The sequence below is a fragment of the Sus scrofa genome, chromosome 14 (genome assembly GCF_054392235.1).
Source record: "Sus scrofa isolate SSC_HxYL_T2T_F1_AM1 chromosome 14, Sscrofa_HxYL_maternal_Yorkshire_Landrace_v2.0, whole genome shotgun sequence".
In the NCBI taxonomy this organism is placed as follows: Eukaryota; Metazoa; Chordata; class Mammalia; order Artiodactyla; family Suidae; genus Sus; species Sus scrofa.
The window spans coordinates 127892818-127913318 of record NC_139396.1 but is presented as its reverse complement, the minus strand read 5'-3'; the positions used below and the strand labels follow the sequence as shown (position 1 = coordinate 127913318).

The window sequence follows — 20501 nt, the reverse complement described above, 5'->3', positions numbered from 1 at the left end:
AATAGCCTGGGTCACTGCTGTGCCATGGGGTTTGATTAAAAAAAAAAGAAGAATCCACATAAATATTTCCATGTGATAGCAATCCAATACTAGGGGCTAGTGGCCACTAGAGTTGCTGTAACATAACTCAGATAGCAGAATCCCCGTTATTTTATTTTGTTACTTATTTTTTGGCTGTTCCCACAGCATGTGGAAGTTCCCAGGCCAGGGACTGAACCTGTGCCAGAGTAGTGACCTGAACTGCTGCACTGACAATGCAGGTTCCTTAACCTGCTGTGCCACAAGGGAACTCTGGCCCTTATTTTAATGTTTTTATATGAGATACTTGCTAGATTCTTCCTGTTGCCCAGCATGCTGCACCTGGTTTTCCTAGGTAACCTATCTTCCCAGGTGGAACGGATTCTGTGGCAAAGAATCCGAAGGCTATCAGTTTCTTTCAGCACTAGAGTTTATAGAAGCATGTTGCTTTAGCTGAAAACTGTCATGTAATAAGACAGCTGGGACATGAGGCTCTCTCATCTCTGTAGTGAGCCACCCTGGGAAAAATGTTCACTGACTGGCAGCAGATGAGATGCGTTTTCAGCATGAAAAGACTGAAGGTCTTTATCAAGGTCTGCATGCCATTAAGACCTCCACATACGGCTAGAATAGGATGACCAGGGCTGGAAATTCCAGGTGAGAATAGGGCTCTTTCTCATTTCTCATCTGCCCCATACAGTAATGTCAGGAGGTAACTGGGAGGCCTGAGGGAGAGCAAAGAATGGTAAGAAATAAAATAAAATAAAAGGGAGCTTCATCCTAGGTTTAATCACATCTGTGAGTCAATTTGAGGGGTTCTTGTGCCTTATTCAAAGGCTGTGACAATCTCTACTTGTGATGTAAAGTTAAGGAGTTTTTAAAAAAAACCTCTCTGGGAGTTCCCGTTGTCGCTCAGTGGTTAACGAATCTGACTAGGAACCATGAGGTTGCGGGTTTGATCCCTGGTCTTGCTCAGTGGTTTAAGGATCTGGCGTTGCCATGAGCTGTGGTGTAGGTTGCAGATGAGGTATGGATCCTGTGTTGCTGCGGCTCTGGCGTAGGCTGGCAGCTGTAGCTCCAATTCGACCCCTAGCTTGGGAACCTCCATATGCTGCGGGATCAGCCCTAGAAAAGGCAAAAAAAAAAAAAAAAAAAAAAAAAAAGGCAGACAAACAAACAAACCTCTCTGATGTCAAAACGGCAAGTTCAGTAGGAATAAAAGCTAGGACATTGGTTCTTGCTTGTTTTCCTGGGGGATACACACACAAACAAACACACACCCAGATACACACATTTCATTCATTTCCCGTAGAACAATGGATTTCAAACTTCTTTTAACCTTGGAATTCTCAGTGCAAATGGAGGCCTAATATATAAAGCACAGAAAAGTGCAAACCTTCAGCTGCAGTGGGGACAGAGTGTAGACCCCTCTGCTGCCTGTGGCAGCAGTAGAGGCCCCTTGACAGAACTCCTATCTTGAAAATTACTACTCTAAGGATACATCTTCATTTCATAATACAATGCCTTAGATTTTAGAGTTTAAAACACATATTCCATACCAAGTAAGTTTTGGGACAGAAGGCTGACCCGTGCTTTGAGGAATATCTAGAACTCATTTGAGAAAGGAAGATCAAATCTGCCAGGTTTGTGTAAACAATACAATTGTAATTTTTATACTTGGACACCCCCCCCACCCCCAACGCAGGCACACACATACAAATATACACTTATATTCCCTGGACCTAGCTAGCTCCTTCCGTAATTAACTCCTCTCAAGGGAGTTCAGAAAACAGGCAGCATAGACGAGGAAGTTGCAGAAAATATAATGGAAGCAGTGGACATGTAGATCAGTGAGAGCTGGATGTTTAGGTCAAAGGGAGGTGCTTTTTCTAGTCCAGAGAATCTTCTGAGTTTTTAAGAATGTTCCCATGAATTTAAGTGTATAGGGATAGTGCTTACAGTCTGTGTACATTTTTTTTGGTAAGTTGGTTGCCATAGGGATAAATTAATCATGTAACAAATTGGAAAGCAAAACAAACAATATTTTGGGAATAACTTCATAGAAAGTTTCATTTTCTACTATGTTTTCCCACTACGATATATTGATTTATTTAGCATTTAGTGAAATGATTAGTTTTCCCATGGGAAAATATAATTTTAGTTGCGTAGGTCAGACTCACTGGGATCTAAAAGCTAAGAGTGTCAAACAAATACTCCCCAACCCCCCAGAATAAAGGTTAAGTATAGATGAGGAGAAAAAAGAAAACAAAAAGAAATTAAAAAACCAACTGTACATATAGGCAATTTTCCCACATATTATGTTTCCTCACATTTCCCATTTAATAGTGTATAAGTACTTTAAAGGAGTCTGGGGTCAGGTTTTGTGACTTTAGGGGTTACACAAATAAGGTTTAATGAAAACCACATTCCAAGTGAAATTCTCCGTACCTGACTGTAGAGTTCTACTGAGGATTCTCCTTTGAGCTGATGGCCCGTGAGGTAGGTATTGTGTGAAGATTCAATGTAATAATAGGAGAGGGGCAGCTGCAATTCTTTGATGTTCTCCTGCGATTCATCATTTTTCGAGGCAAAATTATCTTTATCCATCAGAAATCTAAAGGAAACAAATTTTCTTAGGATTGCACATGAAAACTATATACTCTTTTTCTTCAAAATTGAAGTATAGTTGACTTACAATATTATATTAGTTTCAAGATATACAACACAGTGATTCAGTATTTTTATCGATTATACTCCATACAAAATTATTATAAAATATTGGCTATGTTTCCTTGTACTGTACAATTGCATCCTTCTATTGGATTTACTTTATACCTTGTAGTTCATATCTCCTAATGCCCCTTCCTCTATTTGGCTCCTCCCCAAGCCCCTCGCTTCACTGGTAACCACTAATTTGTTCTCTGTATCTATGAGTCTGAAAAATACATGCTCTGGAGTTCTCATTGCAGCTCAGCGGAAACGAACCTGACTAGTATCCATGAGGACGCAGGTTCGATCCCTGGCTTCACTCAGTGGGTTAAGGATACGGTGTTGCCATGAGCTGTGGTGTAGGTCGCAGACATGGCTCGGATCCCACGTTACTGTGGCTGTGGTGTAGGAAGGCAGCTGTAGCTCTGATTCAAACCCTAGCCTGGGAACCTCCATATGCCGTGAGTGCAGCCCTAAAAAGCCAAAAATAACAGGCAAAAGATAATTTAAATGTTACCTTGCAAATCCTTCAAATGACATCAGTCCCTGATGACACATACTAACGCTAGGCTCGAACTTCTGCAAGGGACACAAAAAGAGTGTTATTTAGGTAAAGGAAACTAATGGGGAAAAAAAACCACCACATCATTTTTTAAAACTGTTCTGTTTTCACCAGGAAACATCTAAACCAAATATTTGAACTAATTTAGTTATGCAGTGGTAAGAGGTAGTTTTTTAGTCCAAAAGAAAATATTTATTATATGTGAGTTTATTATATGAGCATATTTATTTAAGAGAAAAAAGGAGAGCGGGAGAAAAGAATAAGGTTGATTCATACGAAAAAAAAAAAAAAATGGTGTCAGTTTATCCTGGTCAAGATGGGGATCCTAACAGTAGCTACTACCATAGAGTTGGTGGGAGGTGAAATGTGAGGATTCATACAGTATAGTGCTTGGATTTCAGCATATTTTGGTGAGCACTCAATCATGGATCACAACCTCACATTTCTAGCACTTCCAGGAACCAACTCCAACTGCTGCACAGTTGTCCTGATTGGCAATCAGCTGACAAGGGAGGCTGAAAATCTAGACTAATTCTATTGCATGTGGTGCGGCCACAAGGAACCGTCTCACCCCGATCTCCTGCCACCCCCTAGCAGAAGCCATTGCCACCTCTCATCTGGGTTGCTGTGATAGCTTCCTACTCAGCCTCTGTTTCCACTCCTTCCCTAGCACAGTTTATACTCCAATGGGGCCACAGTGACCTCTTACATCATAAATCAAATCATGTTACCTCTCTGCTCAAAAATGTGCAACAGCTTCCCCCATTTCACATGGACTCAAGACAAATGCCTTAAAATGCCTGGATGATTCAGCCCCTTCCCACTTATCTGAAATTGTGCCTGCCGCTGTCCCTCTGGCTCATGCGGCTCCTGTTATGCCAATCTTTTTGTTGTTCCTCACTCTGAATTTACTCCTGTTTGCTACTCCCTGTCCAGAATGTTCTTTCCTTAGACCTTTATGTGGCTTACTCATTCAGGGCTCAGCTCAAGTGTCACCTCCTCAGAGTGGCCCTTCCTTACCCCTCTCAGCCCTCCTGCATCACTCCATCCCCTTACTTTGCTCATAATTTTTCAGAACCCATTATTACCCGAAATTACTTTATTTGTTTATTGTCTGACTCATCCACCAGAATGTAAACTGTTTTGATAGTTGAAGCTTGATCCTATTAAATACTATATTCCCAGGGCCTAGAACAGAGTCAGGCCCATAGTAGGAGCTAACAAACATTTGTTAAATAATCAAAGTGTTGATAATCTAACTACTTATTCTATTGCATGTGCTAGAACAAGAAGGAATCGTGTACTGATTCCTTATAGTAGTCACCAAGTAAGAGAAGGCCTAGGACCTATGTTAATTGCATGCTACAAAAGAATACATATATTTGGTATTAAAAAAAAATCCCCACAACTCTCTATTTCTGACCCAGACTTAAAGGTACTGGAAAGAATAAATGTTTAGCAGAAAATAATTAGAATGGTCAGAGGTTTACATATTTGTGTACATGTAAAACAGGTACAAACCTGGATGATGCTGAGAATTTCATCATAAGTGCAGTGTTCTCCTTGGCAATTCACTAGGAAGTCATTGAGCTGGAGGATGCCAATCCCAAATACGCCCAGGGATGTGCTCTCCACCCCAGTGCCGTTTGTCACGATACTTGCAGCAGCAATGGCATCAGATATTTGCCTCTGGTTGTCAGACAGCTGCTGTTTACTCTTAATGAATAATCCCAAATCCGAGACATTTCTGGTCAACAAATCTGAAATAGAACCACCCACAGAACATGGACAAACTAGCTAGCATCTTTCATAAAGTTCATTTTGGATATAATGGTGCTATGGGATTACTAAGCTGGAGAGACCCTTCACTAATCTGTCTAAACAAGCCATCAAGCTTATTGCTTCTTCCTGTCTTCACAGAGTCAAAGAATAAAAAATGAATAAATGAAAAAAAAGAGACAAGAGATAGATGAATGATCTTGAAAGCCCATAACCTTTGGCATTAGATGGAAACTAAATGTAAATTCAATTAGGGACTTTAGGCTGAATTCAGGCTTTGGGTTTTTTTTTTTTTTTTTTTTCCTTCTTTTTAGGACCACACCTGCGGCATATGGAAGTTCCCAGGCTAGGGGTCAAATCGGAGCTATAGCCGCTGGCCTATGCCACAGATACAGCAATGCCAGACCTGAGCTGCATCTGCGACCTACACCACAGATCACAGCAACACAGGATCCCCAACCCACTAAGAGAAGCCAGGGATCCAACCTGCACGCTCATGGATACTAGTCAGATTGTTTCCATTGAGCCACAATGAGAACTCCCAGGCTTTGGTTTTTGAGAATAACTACATCTACATTTTTATGTTTACAGAGATGGAAGACGTACCCTTAAGATTACAGTTTTTCTCTAATTTAAAAGCGTAACTGTAAACATTTGTGTGCAGGTATCTGTGGGAATATAAATTTTCAACTCATTTGAGAAAATACCAAGGAGTACCACTGCAGGATCATGTGGTAAGAGTGCTTTTAGTTTTGAAAGAAATTAACAAATTTCCTTCCAAAGTGGCGATACGCTTTTACATTCCCACCAGTAATGCCACAGCCGCTCCACATCTGCACCCACTTTAGCACATGGCCATTCTAATTCTTACCACTCTGAGGAAAGTCTGTCAGTTTCTTGCAGAACTAAGTATAGACTTATCATAAGATCTGGCAATTATGTTTCTAGGTGTTTATCCAAAAGAGCTGAAAACAGGTCCACACTAAAAAAACTGTACTCCTAGTATTTATAGCAGCTTTATTCACAATTGTTAAAACCTGGAAGCAATCAAGGTGTCCTTCGGTAGGTGAATGGATAAACAAACTATGATAATATACAATGAAATTGTAATGAAATATTATTAGGCAATAAAAATATATGATCTGTGAAGCCATGAGAAGACACTGAGGAACCTTAAATCCACATTGTTAAATGAAAGGAGCAAGTGTGAAAAGGCTGCATACTGTGTGATTCCAACTATTTGTCATTCTGGGAAAGGCAAAACTATGGAGACAGAAAAGAGATCAGTGGTGGCCAGGGATTCAGAAGGAGAGTGGGCACAATGAACATATGAAACACAGAAGATTTTTCAGAAACTATTCTGTATGTATCTACTGCCATGGTAGATATATGTCATTATACTTTTGTCAAAACCCATAGAATGTACAACACAAACAGTGAACACTAATATAAATTATCAGCTGCAGTTAATTTATATATCACTATTGGCTAAACTGTAACAAATACACCACACTAATGCAAGCTACTACTAAACAGAGGAAACCACATGTGTGTGGAGAGAGTGTGTATGGGAGCTCTCTGCTCATTTTTCAGTAAACCTGAAATTGTCCTAAAAAAATAAAATCTATTTGTTTTTCAAAGAGTGTAACCACTTGACTAATCATAGTTATACACATTTATGACTAAAATTGAAAAAGGATAATAGTCTTAGCTAATGGATAATATGTTTTTAAATAGTTAAAAAGCAGATGTGTGAAAGAGAGCAGTTTTTCTTTTTTCCTGTCTACTGTTTATAGTTTCCAGCAAGAACAGAAGAAAAATAATAGGCTTCAAATGCATGGGTGGTGATGGTAATGGTGGTGGTGTGAGTGGGACACAGGAATTAGACATTCTGGTTGACATATTAGGAAAAATGTCCTGGATGGTCAGACAGTAGGGCTCTGCTGAGGTCACTAAACACTCTCCTGCAAAGGATGGACGGGCTGAGCACCCAGCTGCCTGGAGGCAGGGAAGAGACAGGTAGTTTGCAACTGGGATGTCCCACACACCTCCTGGACATTTGGGAATGGGTGGGAAAGGGTTTTTAGCTGTCAGAATAACTGGAAGGCTCTACTGGCTAAATATTCTGGAATCCATGGACAGATTCACACAATGATGAATTTCCTTGTCCAAAGTGCTAATAGTACATACTCATCTTCATAATACCACCGTTAGAGAAATAATTCTCTAAGCATTTCACCATGCTCCAGGCAGCAGTATCCCATGTGAGAGAGGCTAAGGAGTTGTGTGATAGGATCAATAACCTTCACTTTTTCCCTTTTATTTAATTTGTAATTAAAGTGTAGTTGATTTACAATGTTGCGTTAGTTTCACGTGTATAGCGAAGTGATTCAGCTATATACATATATCTATTCTTTTCCATTATAGGTTATTACAAGATATTGAATATGGTTTCCAGTGCTATACAATAGGCCCTTGTTGGTTTTATATTTTATATATAGTAGTGTGTATATGCTAATCCCCAACTCCTAATTTATCTCTCCCCCACCCCTTTTCTCCTTTGGAAACCCTAAGTTTGTTTTCTAGGTCTGTGAGTCTGTTTTGGTTTTGTAAATAGGTTCCCTTGTATTATTTAGATTTTAATTAATAATTAATTAATTAATTGTGGCTGCAGCATGTGGAAGTTCCCGGGTCAGGGATCGAACCCACGCCACAGCAGTGGCCTGAGCCACTGCAGTAACAATGCTGGATCCTTAACCCACTGCACCACAAAGGAACTCCTGTATCACTTTTTTTTAGATTCCACATATAAGTGATATCATATGATATTTGTCTTTAATCTGTCTCTAACCTTCATTTTTAGATAGAATGTTCTCCAAAGGAATTATTAAACTGTCACACAAACCTAGATCAGGCTGAAGACCGCTGGTGTTTTCATCAATGGTCAGGTTGGTGTAGAGGGGGGCCGGCTCAGAGCCAGCTCGGTCGCAGGGCACGGCGTAGATGTCAAAGAGATCCTTCAGGTCCTTGCGGCTCCTCACACTGGACACAGGATGGAAAACATCTTTAGCATTGTTATAACAAGGTGAGGGTAGGAAGAGAAAAGCTAAGAAGAAAGCCAGCCATACCTGAATGATTTGAACAGCTCGACAAATTCCACAAAACTCATGTTGCTGTCTGAAACCATGAAGCTCTGAAAGCCCTTCATTCCTCCTTTGATCCGCCCATGCCAGCTGCTGCTGCTCCAGGCACTGCAACAAAGACATGGCCTTAATGGGTGGAACTGGGGCCAGGTATGTCATTCTGCCCCAAGAGATGGTCTCTAATCAGCAACAGAGGCAAAAACATGGACTGTAAGTCACTGAAGGTTTAGACTATTTTCTGGGCTCTCTTTTCATTTCTCTCAAAATTAATCTATATTGTGTCAGAGGAAATAAAACATTATCCGTTGAAACCACTTCCTGTTTACAGCTTACTTAGTAAGGGCACAAAGCTGAGGTTAATATTCCTCTACTAATCAAAACAATCTTTGAAATCATAGGTCAATGGGAGGGAAAAAATCCCATAAATTCAGTGGTTTTGAAGAAAAGTCATTTAAAAAAAGCCTCAAATTAATAACATATGGAAAATTATACATGTTCTTTCCTATATTCTAAATTATAGAAAGACATTTAACAAAAAAATCTCAAATGTATCAATGTCTTCTCTTTTCCCTTTTTTAACCAGTTCTTATATGAAAACAAGGAAAGGCTTTTAATACTAATGGAAAATGTGAGTCACAAAAATATGAAGGATGGAAAGAAGCCAACTCTGCCTAGAATTATATTTGCACCTGTCAAGGCTGTATCTATTTATTATAAAAATATCAGTCAACTTGGTCAAAAATTCGGTCTAGCTGTTTCACGACATTCTTTAATTTCTACACTGGTTCCCTGAGACGAGAGTATGAGAAATGTTTGGACTGGTTTTTGGTCAAATCGATGGATAGGTTATTTCTTTTTTTTTTCCCCCTTTTTTGTTCTTGTCTTTTATTTTTTACTTTTGGAGTATTTCAAATATATAAGTAGAGAGAATACTGTAATGAACAGTTTGTCCTCAATCCTGCTAACAGTGTTTATTCATGGAAGATTATTTTGTGTTGACATCTGAAGGTCACCTCTATTAATGGAAGAGTATTACAAATGGATAGATTTCTAGTACTCTGTGCTTGGGCTGTTGATCCCCAGTGTGATATGGGAAACAGAGCATGGAGGTTCAGGAGGAGGAAAAAGGCCTGATAATAAAGGGGCTTATCATTTGCATTTAGACAAGTATGTTTCCTGCCTTCCTTCCTTCTGGTTCCAGGTTCAACCACTGTCTATAGATACCAATCACCCTCTGGCTTTAGGAAGCTGTCGACTTGGTCCCTTCCTAGGGCTCAGTCTTACTTTCTCCTTGAAAGACCTTGAACATCATTCAGGCTGATTTTTCTTCTCCTGCCTTGTCTTCTCCTTCTGGTTTATATACTTGGGCACTGCCCCCTGTCCTCCTGTGGCAGGGTCCTGGGATTGTACATCTGGCATGGTAATTTGTCTACATCTACCTCTTTGAAAAGATCTTCCTCCTTTACTCTGTCCTTCCTTTTCCTGCTTTTGAGTGATCGAAATAAAGGGAAAGGCCACTTAATTCAAGTTATCTGGGTATCTTGTTTATTTGGGATACTGTAGAGGCTGAAATATAATGTAAAGAATTCTGATTTGTTGGAGCTCTTAATTTTGTTACAAACCTAAACTTATAGAAGAGCTGCAAGAGTGTAAAAAGAATTCCCACGTACCTGGGGACCCAGTTTTGCCAAGTATAGAAATTAGGTTTATGATTGTGAAAGGATGTTTCCCTTTAAAAGAGAATTCAGGGAGTTCCCATTGTGGATCAGAGGAAATGAATCTGATTAGCCTGCATGAGGACGCAGGTTCAATCCCTGGCCTTACTCAGTGGGTTAAGGATCTTGTGTTGACGTGAGCTGAGGTGTAGGTCACAGACGCAGCTCGGGATCTAGCGTTTCTGGGGCTGTGGCGTAGGCTGGCAGCTACAGCTCTTATTCGACCCCTAGCCTGGGAACCTCTATATGCTGCAGGTGCAGCCTTAAAAAGACAAAAAAAAAAAAAAGGATTCACCATAGGGTTTTTAACTATAGTGAGCTTCCAGAAAGAGAGGAATAGGGGAGAGGAGGGAGAGAGATTTTGTGTGTATGTGTGTATGTGTAAAATTAACATTTCTAAAGCTGATATCTGTATAGATCCATTTCCTCCTCTCACTCCTCTGTTTGACAAAGTAAAGAGTGTCTGTTTTATCATAGTTCCGTCTGGAACCTCTGCATTTCTTAAACTTTAATGTGGGGTGAAGGGAGATGGTGTGGCAGTCTGGTCCCTTTGAAAGGATTTCATTTCATTTCATATTATTTCTTTTGAGAGGATAGCTGTTGTTTCAAATATATAACTTGCATGGACCTTACAAAATAATTTACTATAATACCAACTTTAGAGTTATACCTAAATATATCCAACTTGCTATAAGACATTCATTTCTCCAGACTTATATATCTTATATATGAGAAAAGTGTTAAATATGTTTCACCATGAGCAAAGGTTCAAATTGTTTACACTGAAATTTATTCTTCATTTAGAGCAGTGTTAGCCAATAGAATTTTCTGCAGTAATAGAAATTTCTTTATCTACACTGTTTGGTACGGTAGCCACCAGACACACTGGTAGCTATGGAACACATTTTTTTTTTTTTGCTTTTTACGGCTGCACTTGCACCATATGGAAGTTCCCAGACTAGGGGTTGAGTCCGAACTGCAGCTGCCAGCCTGTGCCACAGCCACAGCAATGCCAGATCTGAGCCATGTCTGTGACCTACACCACAGCTCACAGCAATGCCAGATCCTTAACCCCCTGAGTGAGGCCAGGGGTGGAACCCGCATCCTCATGGATCCTAGTCAGGTTTGTTATCACTGAGCCACAATGGGAACTCCGGTAATGGAACACTTTCAATGTGGCCAGTGTGACTAAGGAACTGAGTTTTAAATTGTATTCAATTTTAATTAATACAAATTTGAGTTTAAATGGTTGCCTTAACATTCCCCCTACTGTGGCTGGCGGCTGCTGTATCAGACATTGTAGAGTTAGAGGCTCGCAGCTCAGATTTTGTTACTGCTACTGACTTTGAAGGGTTGGTCTGTCAAAAAAATTAGAAGCAACTATAGCAAAATAAAAAGGTAGAAAACAACAACAACAACAACTGGAAGTTCCCTTTATGGCTCAGCAGTTAACGACTGACTAGGATCCATGAGGACAAGGGGTAGATCCCTGGCCTCGCTCAGTGGGTTAAGGATCTGGCGTTGCCGTGACCTGTGGTGTAGGTTGCAGACACAGCTCAGATCCCATGTTGCCGTGGTGCAGACTGGCAGCTGTAGCTCTGATTAGACCCCTCGCCTGGGAACTTCCAGATGCTGTGAGTGCATGCAGCCCTGAAAAGAAAAAAAAAAAAAGAAGAAGAAGGTAGGAGTACAAAATCAGGTAAATCAGGAGCTCTAAAAAATTTCGAGGTTTTTAGTTTTACTGTGACTATTAAATCAAAATCAGAGACTATCTGTCCACAGAGCACTGGAAGAAGACGCCCTTCTGCACAACTTGAGGGATGTGAAGGGTCCTTCTGTTTCATCATGTTAAGGCCCCACCTGGACGGGCTCTTGTTTGAAGAAGACAGCACAGGGGAGGACACTGGCCTGATGGGAGATGATGTCCCGGCAGCCACGTTAGGGGACCCAGCCGTGGTCAAAGAGTGAGCTCTTCTGGAAGGGAGAGGGTTAGGAGGGCTCGTGATGGTATTCGCCTCTGTGAGAGTGAAAGGCAGAGAAGAGACAAGGACTCCGATTACACTTTCCCTCAGAAATCGAATAAAAAAGATGCTTTTGAATGTCTGAGGAAATTGACTTCTAAAGGCACTTTCAGTATAAGAAGCATCAAAATAGTCTGGTGGCTTCTCAATCCTGGCTACACATCAGAATCATCGGAGGAGCTTAAAAAAGTGCACAGATGTCCAGGTTCCAGCCCGAGTGTCTCTGAACCAGGTGGGCTGGGGGGTGGGAAGGGCATCTAGATATATTTTTTGAAATCTCTAATATCCAGTCAGGAGGTCAGAATCTAATCTATCAAATTGTATCTTGTGTATCTAATATTCCCTATCAACAATGGCAAGTTAATTCATGAGAATTTTCTTCTAAGTACACTTGTATTTGCAAACTTGTGTTTGCAGAAATACCTCTTGGGCTCCATCATCTAGTTAGAAACAAAGGTAAGCATATTTAACATGATAAAGGATTTTGGTAAGAATGCGTACAATACTTAAATCTCAGTTTAAAACTTTCCCATTAAATGCATATACTTTTCCACTGAAAAAAGTTTCAGATGTGAATTTGCTGCCTTACCTGATTCCTCTTGTTCATTAATGTCTTGAGGATCAGAACCACTCCGGCTCCGACACTCTTTGTGCGTTTTGGCCTTTCGCATGGCCATCTCATCGTCGGTTGCCTCTCCACTCTCCCCCTGGGAACACAAAACTCATGATGTTTCTCAGTCTGTATTTCTCTTCCATCACTGCTCTAGTTGGGGCAGATTCCTATTTTCTCACCGACCCACCTTCAATACTGCCTCCCCCTGTGAAACGAGTACAGACCTATGCAAAGGCTGACCAAATACTCCCGTGTTATATTTATTCCATTTGTCATCACTATAATGCAGCACTTTTCAGGAGATGGGGTGACCAGAGGAGGCACAGAACCCCTGGAATCTGTGCAGAGACAGACTTATGAAGCAGAAAAAGTTTCACTTAAACATCAGCAGCCTCCCATATGCAAAGAATGGGACTTCGAGTTAACATGAAGAAAGTATACTAGTATATAATAGTGATAATATACATCTCATCTAATCTATAATATATAGAGATGGATATATTTATTTATCATGGTAAAAAAACATAAAAGTTACCATCTTAACCATTTTTAAGTGTATAGTAGAGAGGTGCTAACTCTTTGTACCTTGTTGTCCAAGAGCTCTCTTGAACTTTTTTTTTTTTTTTTTTTTGCTTTTTTAGGGCCACACTCATGGCATGTGGAAGTTCCCAGGCTAGGGGTCGAATTGGAGCTATAGCTGCTGGCCTACACCACAGCCACAGCCATAGCAACACAGGATCTGAGCCACATCTGTGACCTACACGACAGCTCATGGCAATGTCAGATCCTTAACCCACTGAGCAAGGCCAGGGATCGAACCTGTGTCCTCATGCATGCTATTCGGATTTGTTAACCGCTAAGCCATGACAGGAACTCCTAGAACTTTTTCATCTTGCAAAAATGAAACTTTATACTCACTGAACAACTCCCCTTTCACCCTTCTCCTCAGCCCCTGGCAACCACCATTCTACTCTCTGTTTCTAAGAGTTTGACCACTCTAGGTACTCTATAAGTAGAATCATGTCATATTTGTCCTTTTTTGACTGGCTTCTTTCACTTAGGAGAATGTTCTCAAGGTTCATCCATGTTGTAGCACATGATAAGATTTCCCTCCTTTTTTTTTTTTTGTTAAAGGCTGAATAATATTCTACTGCATGTATGTACCATGTTTTCTTTATCCTTCATTTGTGATAGACACTTACGTGGCTTCTCCTAATAATATATTTTATTTTATTTTTTTTACTGATGTAATTATTTTATTTATTACTATTATTTTTAAATAGTTATTTCCCCAGTACAATTTTTTTTCCTACTGTACAACATGGTGACCCAGTTACACATACATGTACACATTCTATTTTCACACATTTGACAATATATTTTAAACTGAATTTTGGCCCTCTAAGACCTGCCTAATCCGATCCCTGTTCTTTTCTGGTCTCCTCTGCCCACCACAGAGCCATGCTCCAACTTTGAGCCTGAACCTAGGGCTCCATGTGCTTCCCTGAGCAAGCTAAGCGTCTGTGCCTTCCCGCTGCCTCCTCTGCCAGACATGCCCCCCCCATGTTGTTGCCTAGTAAGTCCTATACATTCTTCAAGACCTATTGCTCCCTTTCTCTGTGGAGCTTTCCCTGCCTTCCACTCAGCCCTATATATGCCTTCTCTCTGCTCTCATAGCACTTTGCAGACAGCTTGACAACGACTCTTATCTAGATCTTACCAAGATTGTTAACATGTGTGTGTTTCTCTATGGACCCTGACTTTCCTCTGGTATTGACTCTGTTCCCAGAACTGGGCCTGGCATCCAGGAGGTGCTTGAGAAGCTCTTGTATTTCATTGGTTTTATACGTCATCTTGTTCCCAACCCAAAAGACCTAAAGTCATTTATGGTGATGGAGATCATAGAGGGGTCCCAGATGATTGGGTTTAATGCTTAATAAACAAGTAACACTCTACCCTCATAAGGATTTTCTTCTTTTTCTTGGTGGTGCTTATACCCAAGGTGTTGTTTCTCTGCATGTTGGGCTTTTCTGCACTCTTTGCTGATGTCCCGGGGCTGGGGTTTCGAGTACTCCATCGTCTGCCACCAAACAACTCCACAGCATGAGCCAAAGTTGGGCCTTCATATCGTCCATCCTCCTGTAAAAGAACCACATTCTCAACACATAAGCAGAGGGTAAGCCATGGGGAAGTAAATATATTAAAGGCTTCCAGTAAATTCCCAGAGGTAGAGGAGCATAGGCAGTCAGCTAAGAATAAAGTGGCTCTGTTTTCTAACTGTCAGTCCTCTCTGGTGGGATTTCCTTATGTCTTCTATTGTCCTGGTCACATCCCACTGAGGTCCAGTGATGTGCTTTAACAGGGCCATGTTCAACTGGGATTAACCAAAAAAATTTCCCTTCTCAGTTTCAGAGGTTATATTCCAGAAAATCAACACTGTAGGCAGTTCATTAAGATGGAATTTGTGGTGGAGGGAGGACAAGATGGTGGAGTAGAAGGACTTAAGCTCATGAAAACACCAAAATTACAACTAACTGCTGAACAACCATCAATGAAAAAAGATGTACTTTGCAAATTTAGGCTTTGGAAGACTTGGGAGTTGTACAAATATGTATGAGTCTATTTGAGGAAAATCAAGTTTTATTTGCTATTGCATCACACTAGATATATTTTTCACCTAGCCTGATGCTTGGGGGAGTATGACATGAAGTCAGAGTAGGTAGAGTACATGCTTTGAAGGGCTCTGGGAGCGCCTCAAATAGTTGAGCTGCCATCCTCTTAAGTAACTGATATCCAAGGATAGAGAGCTCAGGGGAATCAGAACACTATGCATATTGTGATGCTATGAGCAGCAAAAACATACTCAGTGGGAAGGTGATGGTTTGGATTAGCTGCTTCTTGTAAGGCAACTCTATGTAACATGCACTAAGTATCAGCAGGGATTCATTAATTAAACAGTGGACAACGATTCTCCTTATTAAGTCAGGAAAGCCAGCTAATAAAACTACAAAAAGTCACATATGATTTAAAGACAATACTGATATTTTACAGGTTGTATAAAAGGTATCTTTTAAAATTACTCTCCATTGACTATCTTTAATTTCTGTAAACTTTTAAGATTAGTCCTCCTATGCAATTCCAAAGAAGTGTTTGTAAATGGATTCTGGTAGATAATATGCAAATAATAAAGAGACTGTGTGTGTATGTGTATTTGCTCCTTCATTCTAGTGTTCAATGACTATCCGATTTTATGACTTGAGTTGTGAACCCCCCCCCCCCAACTGATCTCATCCTATTATGGATCCTAGGATGCTGAATAACTTGGATACTTGATGACCTTTTGAGTCTTTTTTTTTTTTGGCTGTACCTGTTGCATATGTAAGTTCCCTGGCCAGGAATCAAATCTGAGGCACAGCTATAGCAGTGGCAACACCGGATATTTAACCCACTGTGTAGAACCAGTGGGGATGGGGTGGGGAGGGTAGGATCGAACTTGCATCTCAGCAGCAACCCAGTAACAATGCCTAATCCTGAAACCACTGTACCACAAGGGAATTCCTTGATGATTGTTTGAATGATACTCGATAAAACCTTTTGGTGATCTTTCGTTGTGGATATCTGTGACTTGTGCCTGTCCATGGATCACTTCTCTTTTCTCTAACCATACCCCAATCTAACTCTATCTTTTTTTTACTGGATACAGTCTTGGGTCTATCAATCAAATGGAATATCCTCCTTTGACTAATGGTTGGTACAGGACTCAAATAAGCCAATCAGAATCCCTGTCCCTGGGAAATGAATCTTGAATGTAGTCATATGGAGAATGAAAATGGCTGGAGATGATTCCACATGATGCAGGCCTGATGAAGAAACTCCCTGCTAACAAGTCACTATAAATGATTCCAAAGTGGAATAAACATTTCATGACACGATTCGATTTTAATTACCTTATTGAATAACATATTCTGAATCTGAAAGAAATCTTATATAAATTTTATATATAGATTTTAACACATCTTTAAACATTTAATAGACTCCTTCATTAAAATTTAAAAGTTCTGCTCTGCAAAGGACACTGTCAAGAGAATTAGAAGACAAGCCACAGATTGGGAGAAAATATTTACAAAGAAACATCTGATAAAGGTCAGTTATCCAAAATGTACAAACAAATCTTAAAACTCAAGAAGAAAACAAACAACTCAAGAAAAAAATGGGCCAAAGACCTTAACTCACACATCTCACCAAAGCATATATACAGACGGCAAATAGCATATGAAAAGATGTTCCACATCATGTCATCAGGGAACTGAAAAATAAAATGAGATATCACTACACACCCATTAGTATGGCCAAAATCGAGAATGCTGACAACACCCCAAATGCTGGTGAGGATGTGGAGTAACAGGAACTCTCATCCATTGCTGGTGGGGATGAAAAATCATACAGCCATTCAAAAGGCAGTTTGGTGGTTTCTTATAAAACTAAACACACTTTTACTGTATGATCCAGCAATCACATTCCTTGGTATTTACCCAAATGAGTTGAAAATGTATGTCTAGACAAAAACCTGAACGTGAATGCTTATGTCAGCTTTATTCCCAATTGTCAAAACTTGGAAGAAATTAAGAAATCCTTTAGTAGGTGAATGGATGAATAAACTGTGGTTCACCCAGATAATAAAGTATTATTCAGCAATAAAAAGAAATGAGCTATCAAGCCACAAGAAGACATGGAGGAAACTTAAATGCATGCTACTAAGTGAAAGAAGCCCATCTAAGAAGGCTACATAGAAGACTCCAACTTCTGACATTCTGGAAAAGGCAAAACTATGGAGACAATGAAAAGATCAGAGGTTGTGGGGGACTAGGGGAGAGTGGGGTACAGTGGGAGAAGGAGATGAAGAGGCAAAGCACACAGGATTTTAAGGCAGTGAAAACGTTCCATATGATATTATAATGATGGATATATGGCATTGTATATTTGCACAAGCCCAGAGAATGTACAGCACCAAGAGTGAACTCTAAAATAATGGACTTTGGGTGATTATGATGTGTAAACGTAGATTCACCTATTGTAAAAACCATACTATTCTGGTGAGTGATGTTGACAATGAGAGAGCTATGCATGTGTGGGGGCAGGAGGTTTATGAGAAATCTCTGTACCTTCCTCCCAATTTTATTGTAAACCTAGAACTGCCCTAAAAAAACAAAATCTTGAACAAAAAAAATTTAATAGACCCATTACCATGTACATATAAAAGAATCAGCCTCTACTGCTTTGGTTTTTCTAAATTCAAAACATCCCAAACATGAGCCAAACTTTACTTTTAATGGAAATATTTTGGGCCTGGAAAAGCAGGATGCCTTTGTTTAATCTTTCAAGGAGACTTTCTGGGAACTAAAATGTAGTTTGAATCTTTTCTTTCGTTTTACACGAAACAATAAACTTATTTGGGATGGGTGAAAGATGTACCTTCTATTTTTAATTTGGGAGAAAGACAACTGTGAGTGAAGGTACATTCTTGGTTTTAAAAGACAGTTCATGTGGAAGTTGAACATTCAGAAACTGATTCCTTAAAAATATTCACGCCCTTTTACCTCTGACATATCTTTGCATATGATACCTTGAAGACTGTTAAACTACTTAATTCTTTAAGTAAACCCTCCTTTTTTCCCCTTGAAGATAGCCAGACTCAGTTTCTGTTGCTTACCATCAAAGAATTTTACTGATAATCCTATGTTAAACCTTCTCAGCTTCCCAGAGATCTTTCCAAATATACAGGTTCTTAGCTCTGCCCATGACAACCTTGAGCCAAAGCCAAGATACCAATCCTTCCTTCACATCCCATGTCAGATCTCTGCACTTTCCTTCTAATTTGCTGTATTCCTAGGCTTCCTTACAAATGGCACTATTTTTCTTATAATTTAATGAATATTATTATATTTATAGTAGCCATCACCACAATCTTCTTCTTGTCTTTTGCCTTATTTCCTGTTACTATTGCCACTGAGTCAATTTCCATTTACTAGTACTAACATACTTATATTTGAAAGTAACTGTGCATGCACTCATCACACGAGAGGCCTCTGCTATCAGAAAGATTATTTTCTATATAAGCGCTTCCTAAACTGTGGATAAAGAAATACACCTAAGAGCAGTTAACAGAGTTTGGAAGAAATCAAGACCTTCCATACATTTCTTTAAATTTTAGATACATTTAAATAGATTTATTTTGTACTTTGGGTCTAAGATTCTTAGAGCTTTAAACGTACTAAGCCGCATTATAAATCACCAAGAGGAGCATTTAGCATGATGCCTATTTGACCTTTTGTTCTCCAAGTACCAAATTAGCATCTTTTTGATGTTTCCTGAGACAATTTGGGAACTGGTCTAATATTACGGGAAAATGAATAGTCTGTTTATCTTTTTCACTTAAAAAAGAAAGAAAGAAATCTTGAGTGCCTATCTTCCTAGATGGCTCATGTAATAACAGTGTTTTGAGGAAGAATGTCAGCTATGTTTTCAGAAATGACTGAGGTATATGGAGCTGTTTTATTGTTTTCTTTCTATGGCCACACCTGCGGCACATAGACGTCACAGCCACAGCAACGCTAGATCTGAGCCGCATTTTTAACCCATGCCGCAGCTTGTGGCAAAGCTGGATCCTCAATCCTCTGAGCAAGGCCAGGGATCAAACCCGCATCCTCACGGAAACTAGTTGGGTTCCTAACCCACTGAGCCACAACAGTAACTCCCTATATGGAGCTGTTTTACTGTTAAATTGTGATGGAGAGGTTCCACGCAGGGGTGGAGGGATGGGAGCTGGGAGAAAGGGAGGGGTGCAGCTGTGTTTAAAACTGCATAGGACTGAGTCTGCCCCAGGTCACTTCCTCTGTCTCTTCTCCTGTAGCATCTCTTACCTCTTCTCATGTTCATAATCTCAGCTGGTGCCCCCTTCAGCACAAACCACAAGTTGCCAGGGTAAATGAGAAACTAAGTAGACCTTATATGTTAATTCGGTTATTTTATGCATTAAGATTGGGAAGGAAACAAATGGAGCAAATAAACCACACAGGCTTTGTGATAGTGATTGTAATTGAGCTCAAAGGCTTTGGTTTACGCCCAGATTGAATGGATTTTCATGATTCTAGAAGACTAAAGAAGGACTCTGTAACAGAAAATCGATATTCATAATTACTCCTGAAGGCCTTTCTTCCAAGCAGCTGACAGCACTGAGAGCTCCCTGTGGAGTAGGCAGGAAGAAGGTATTTTGGTTTCCATTTTATTATTTATTTATTGATTAGCTGTGCCCATAGCATGTGGAAGTTCCTCGGCCAAGGATGGAAACTGCACCCCAGCAGTGACCTGAGCCATAGCAATGACAGTGTCAGATCCTTAATCTGCTGAGCCAACAGGGAACTTCATGATGTCCGTTTTATTTACTGATTGATTTTTTTGCTTTTTAGGGCTGCTCCTATGGCATATGAAAGTTCCCAGGATCAGGGTCGAAATGGAGCTATAGCTGTTAGTCTTCACCACAGCCACAGCAACCAGGATTCAAGCAGCATCTGCAACTGACACCACAGTTCATGGCAATGCTGGATCCCCAACCCACTGAGCGAGGCCAGGGAATGAACCCACATCCTCATGGATATTAACTGGATTCATTTTCATTGCACCACAATGGGAACTCCCCATGATTTCTATTTTAGACGAGGTAACTAAAACTGGGTTTGTGCTATGTATATGTATATAGACCTATGTGTTTATTAATTCATTAATCAAGTTAGTTGTTCAGAATATGATCACTTCTCACAAGTACTGCATGGATGTGGAAAATGTTTTTACTTCTCAGAAACATGTTAGATAGAACTGTGAAAAGTACATGAAAACAGCCATTTGAGTAAATTAAGTCATAGTTCTATTTGCTCTGTGAAACTA

At 40.0% G+C, this 20501-nt stretch overlaps 1 protein-coding gene across 14 annotated transcripts in view; it reads right to left on the bottom strand.

The window, feature by feature from the left end:
- Positions 1-20501, bottom strand: part of PLCE1 (phospholipase C epsilon 1) — a 348858-nt gene that overhangs the window by 63940 nt on the left and 264417 nt on the right. For 8 of the 14 annotated variants that reach the window (XM_084994885.1, XM_084994884.1, XM_021074007.2 and 5 more), the window contains 8 exons: positions 14517-14699; positions 12537-12654; positions 11787-11943; positions 8197-8319; positions 7974-8110; positions 4811-5049; positions 3245-3306; positions 2467-2632 (listed from right to left, as the gene is read on the bottom strand). In XM_084994885.1, the coding sequence (XP_084851011.1) occupies positions 2467-2632; positions 3245-3306; positions 4811-5049; positions 7974-8110; positions 8197-8319; positions 11787-11943; positions 12537-12654; positions 14517-14699 (1185 nt within the window). Of the gene's footprint in view, positions 1-2466; positions 2633-3244; positions 3307-4810; positions 5050-7973; positions 8111-8196; positions 8320-9199; positions 10134-10925; positions 11944-12536; positions 12655-14516; positions 14700-20501 lie in introns of those variants that run through there. The other 6 variants (XM_084994886.1, XM_021074009.2, XM_084994893.1 and 3 more) reach the window with 2 other exon arrangements.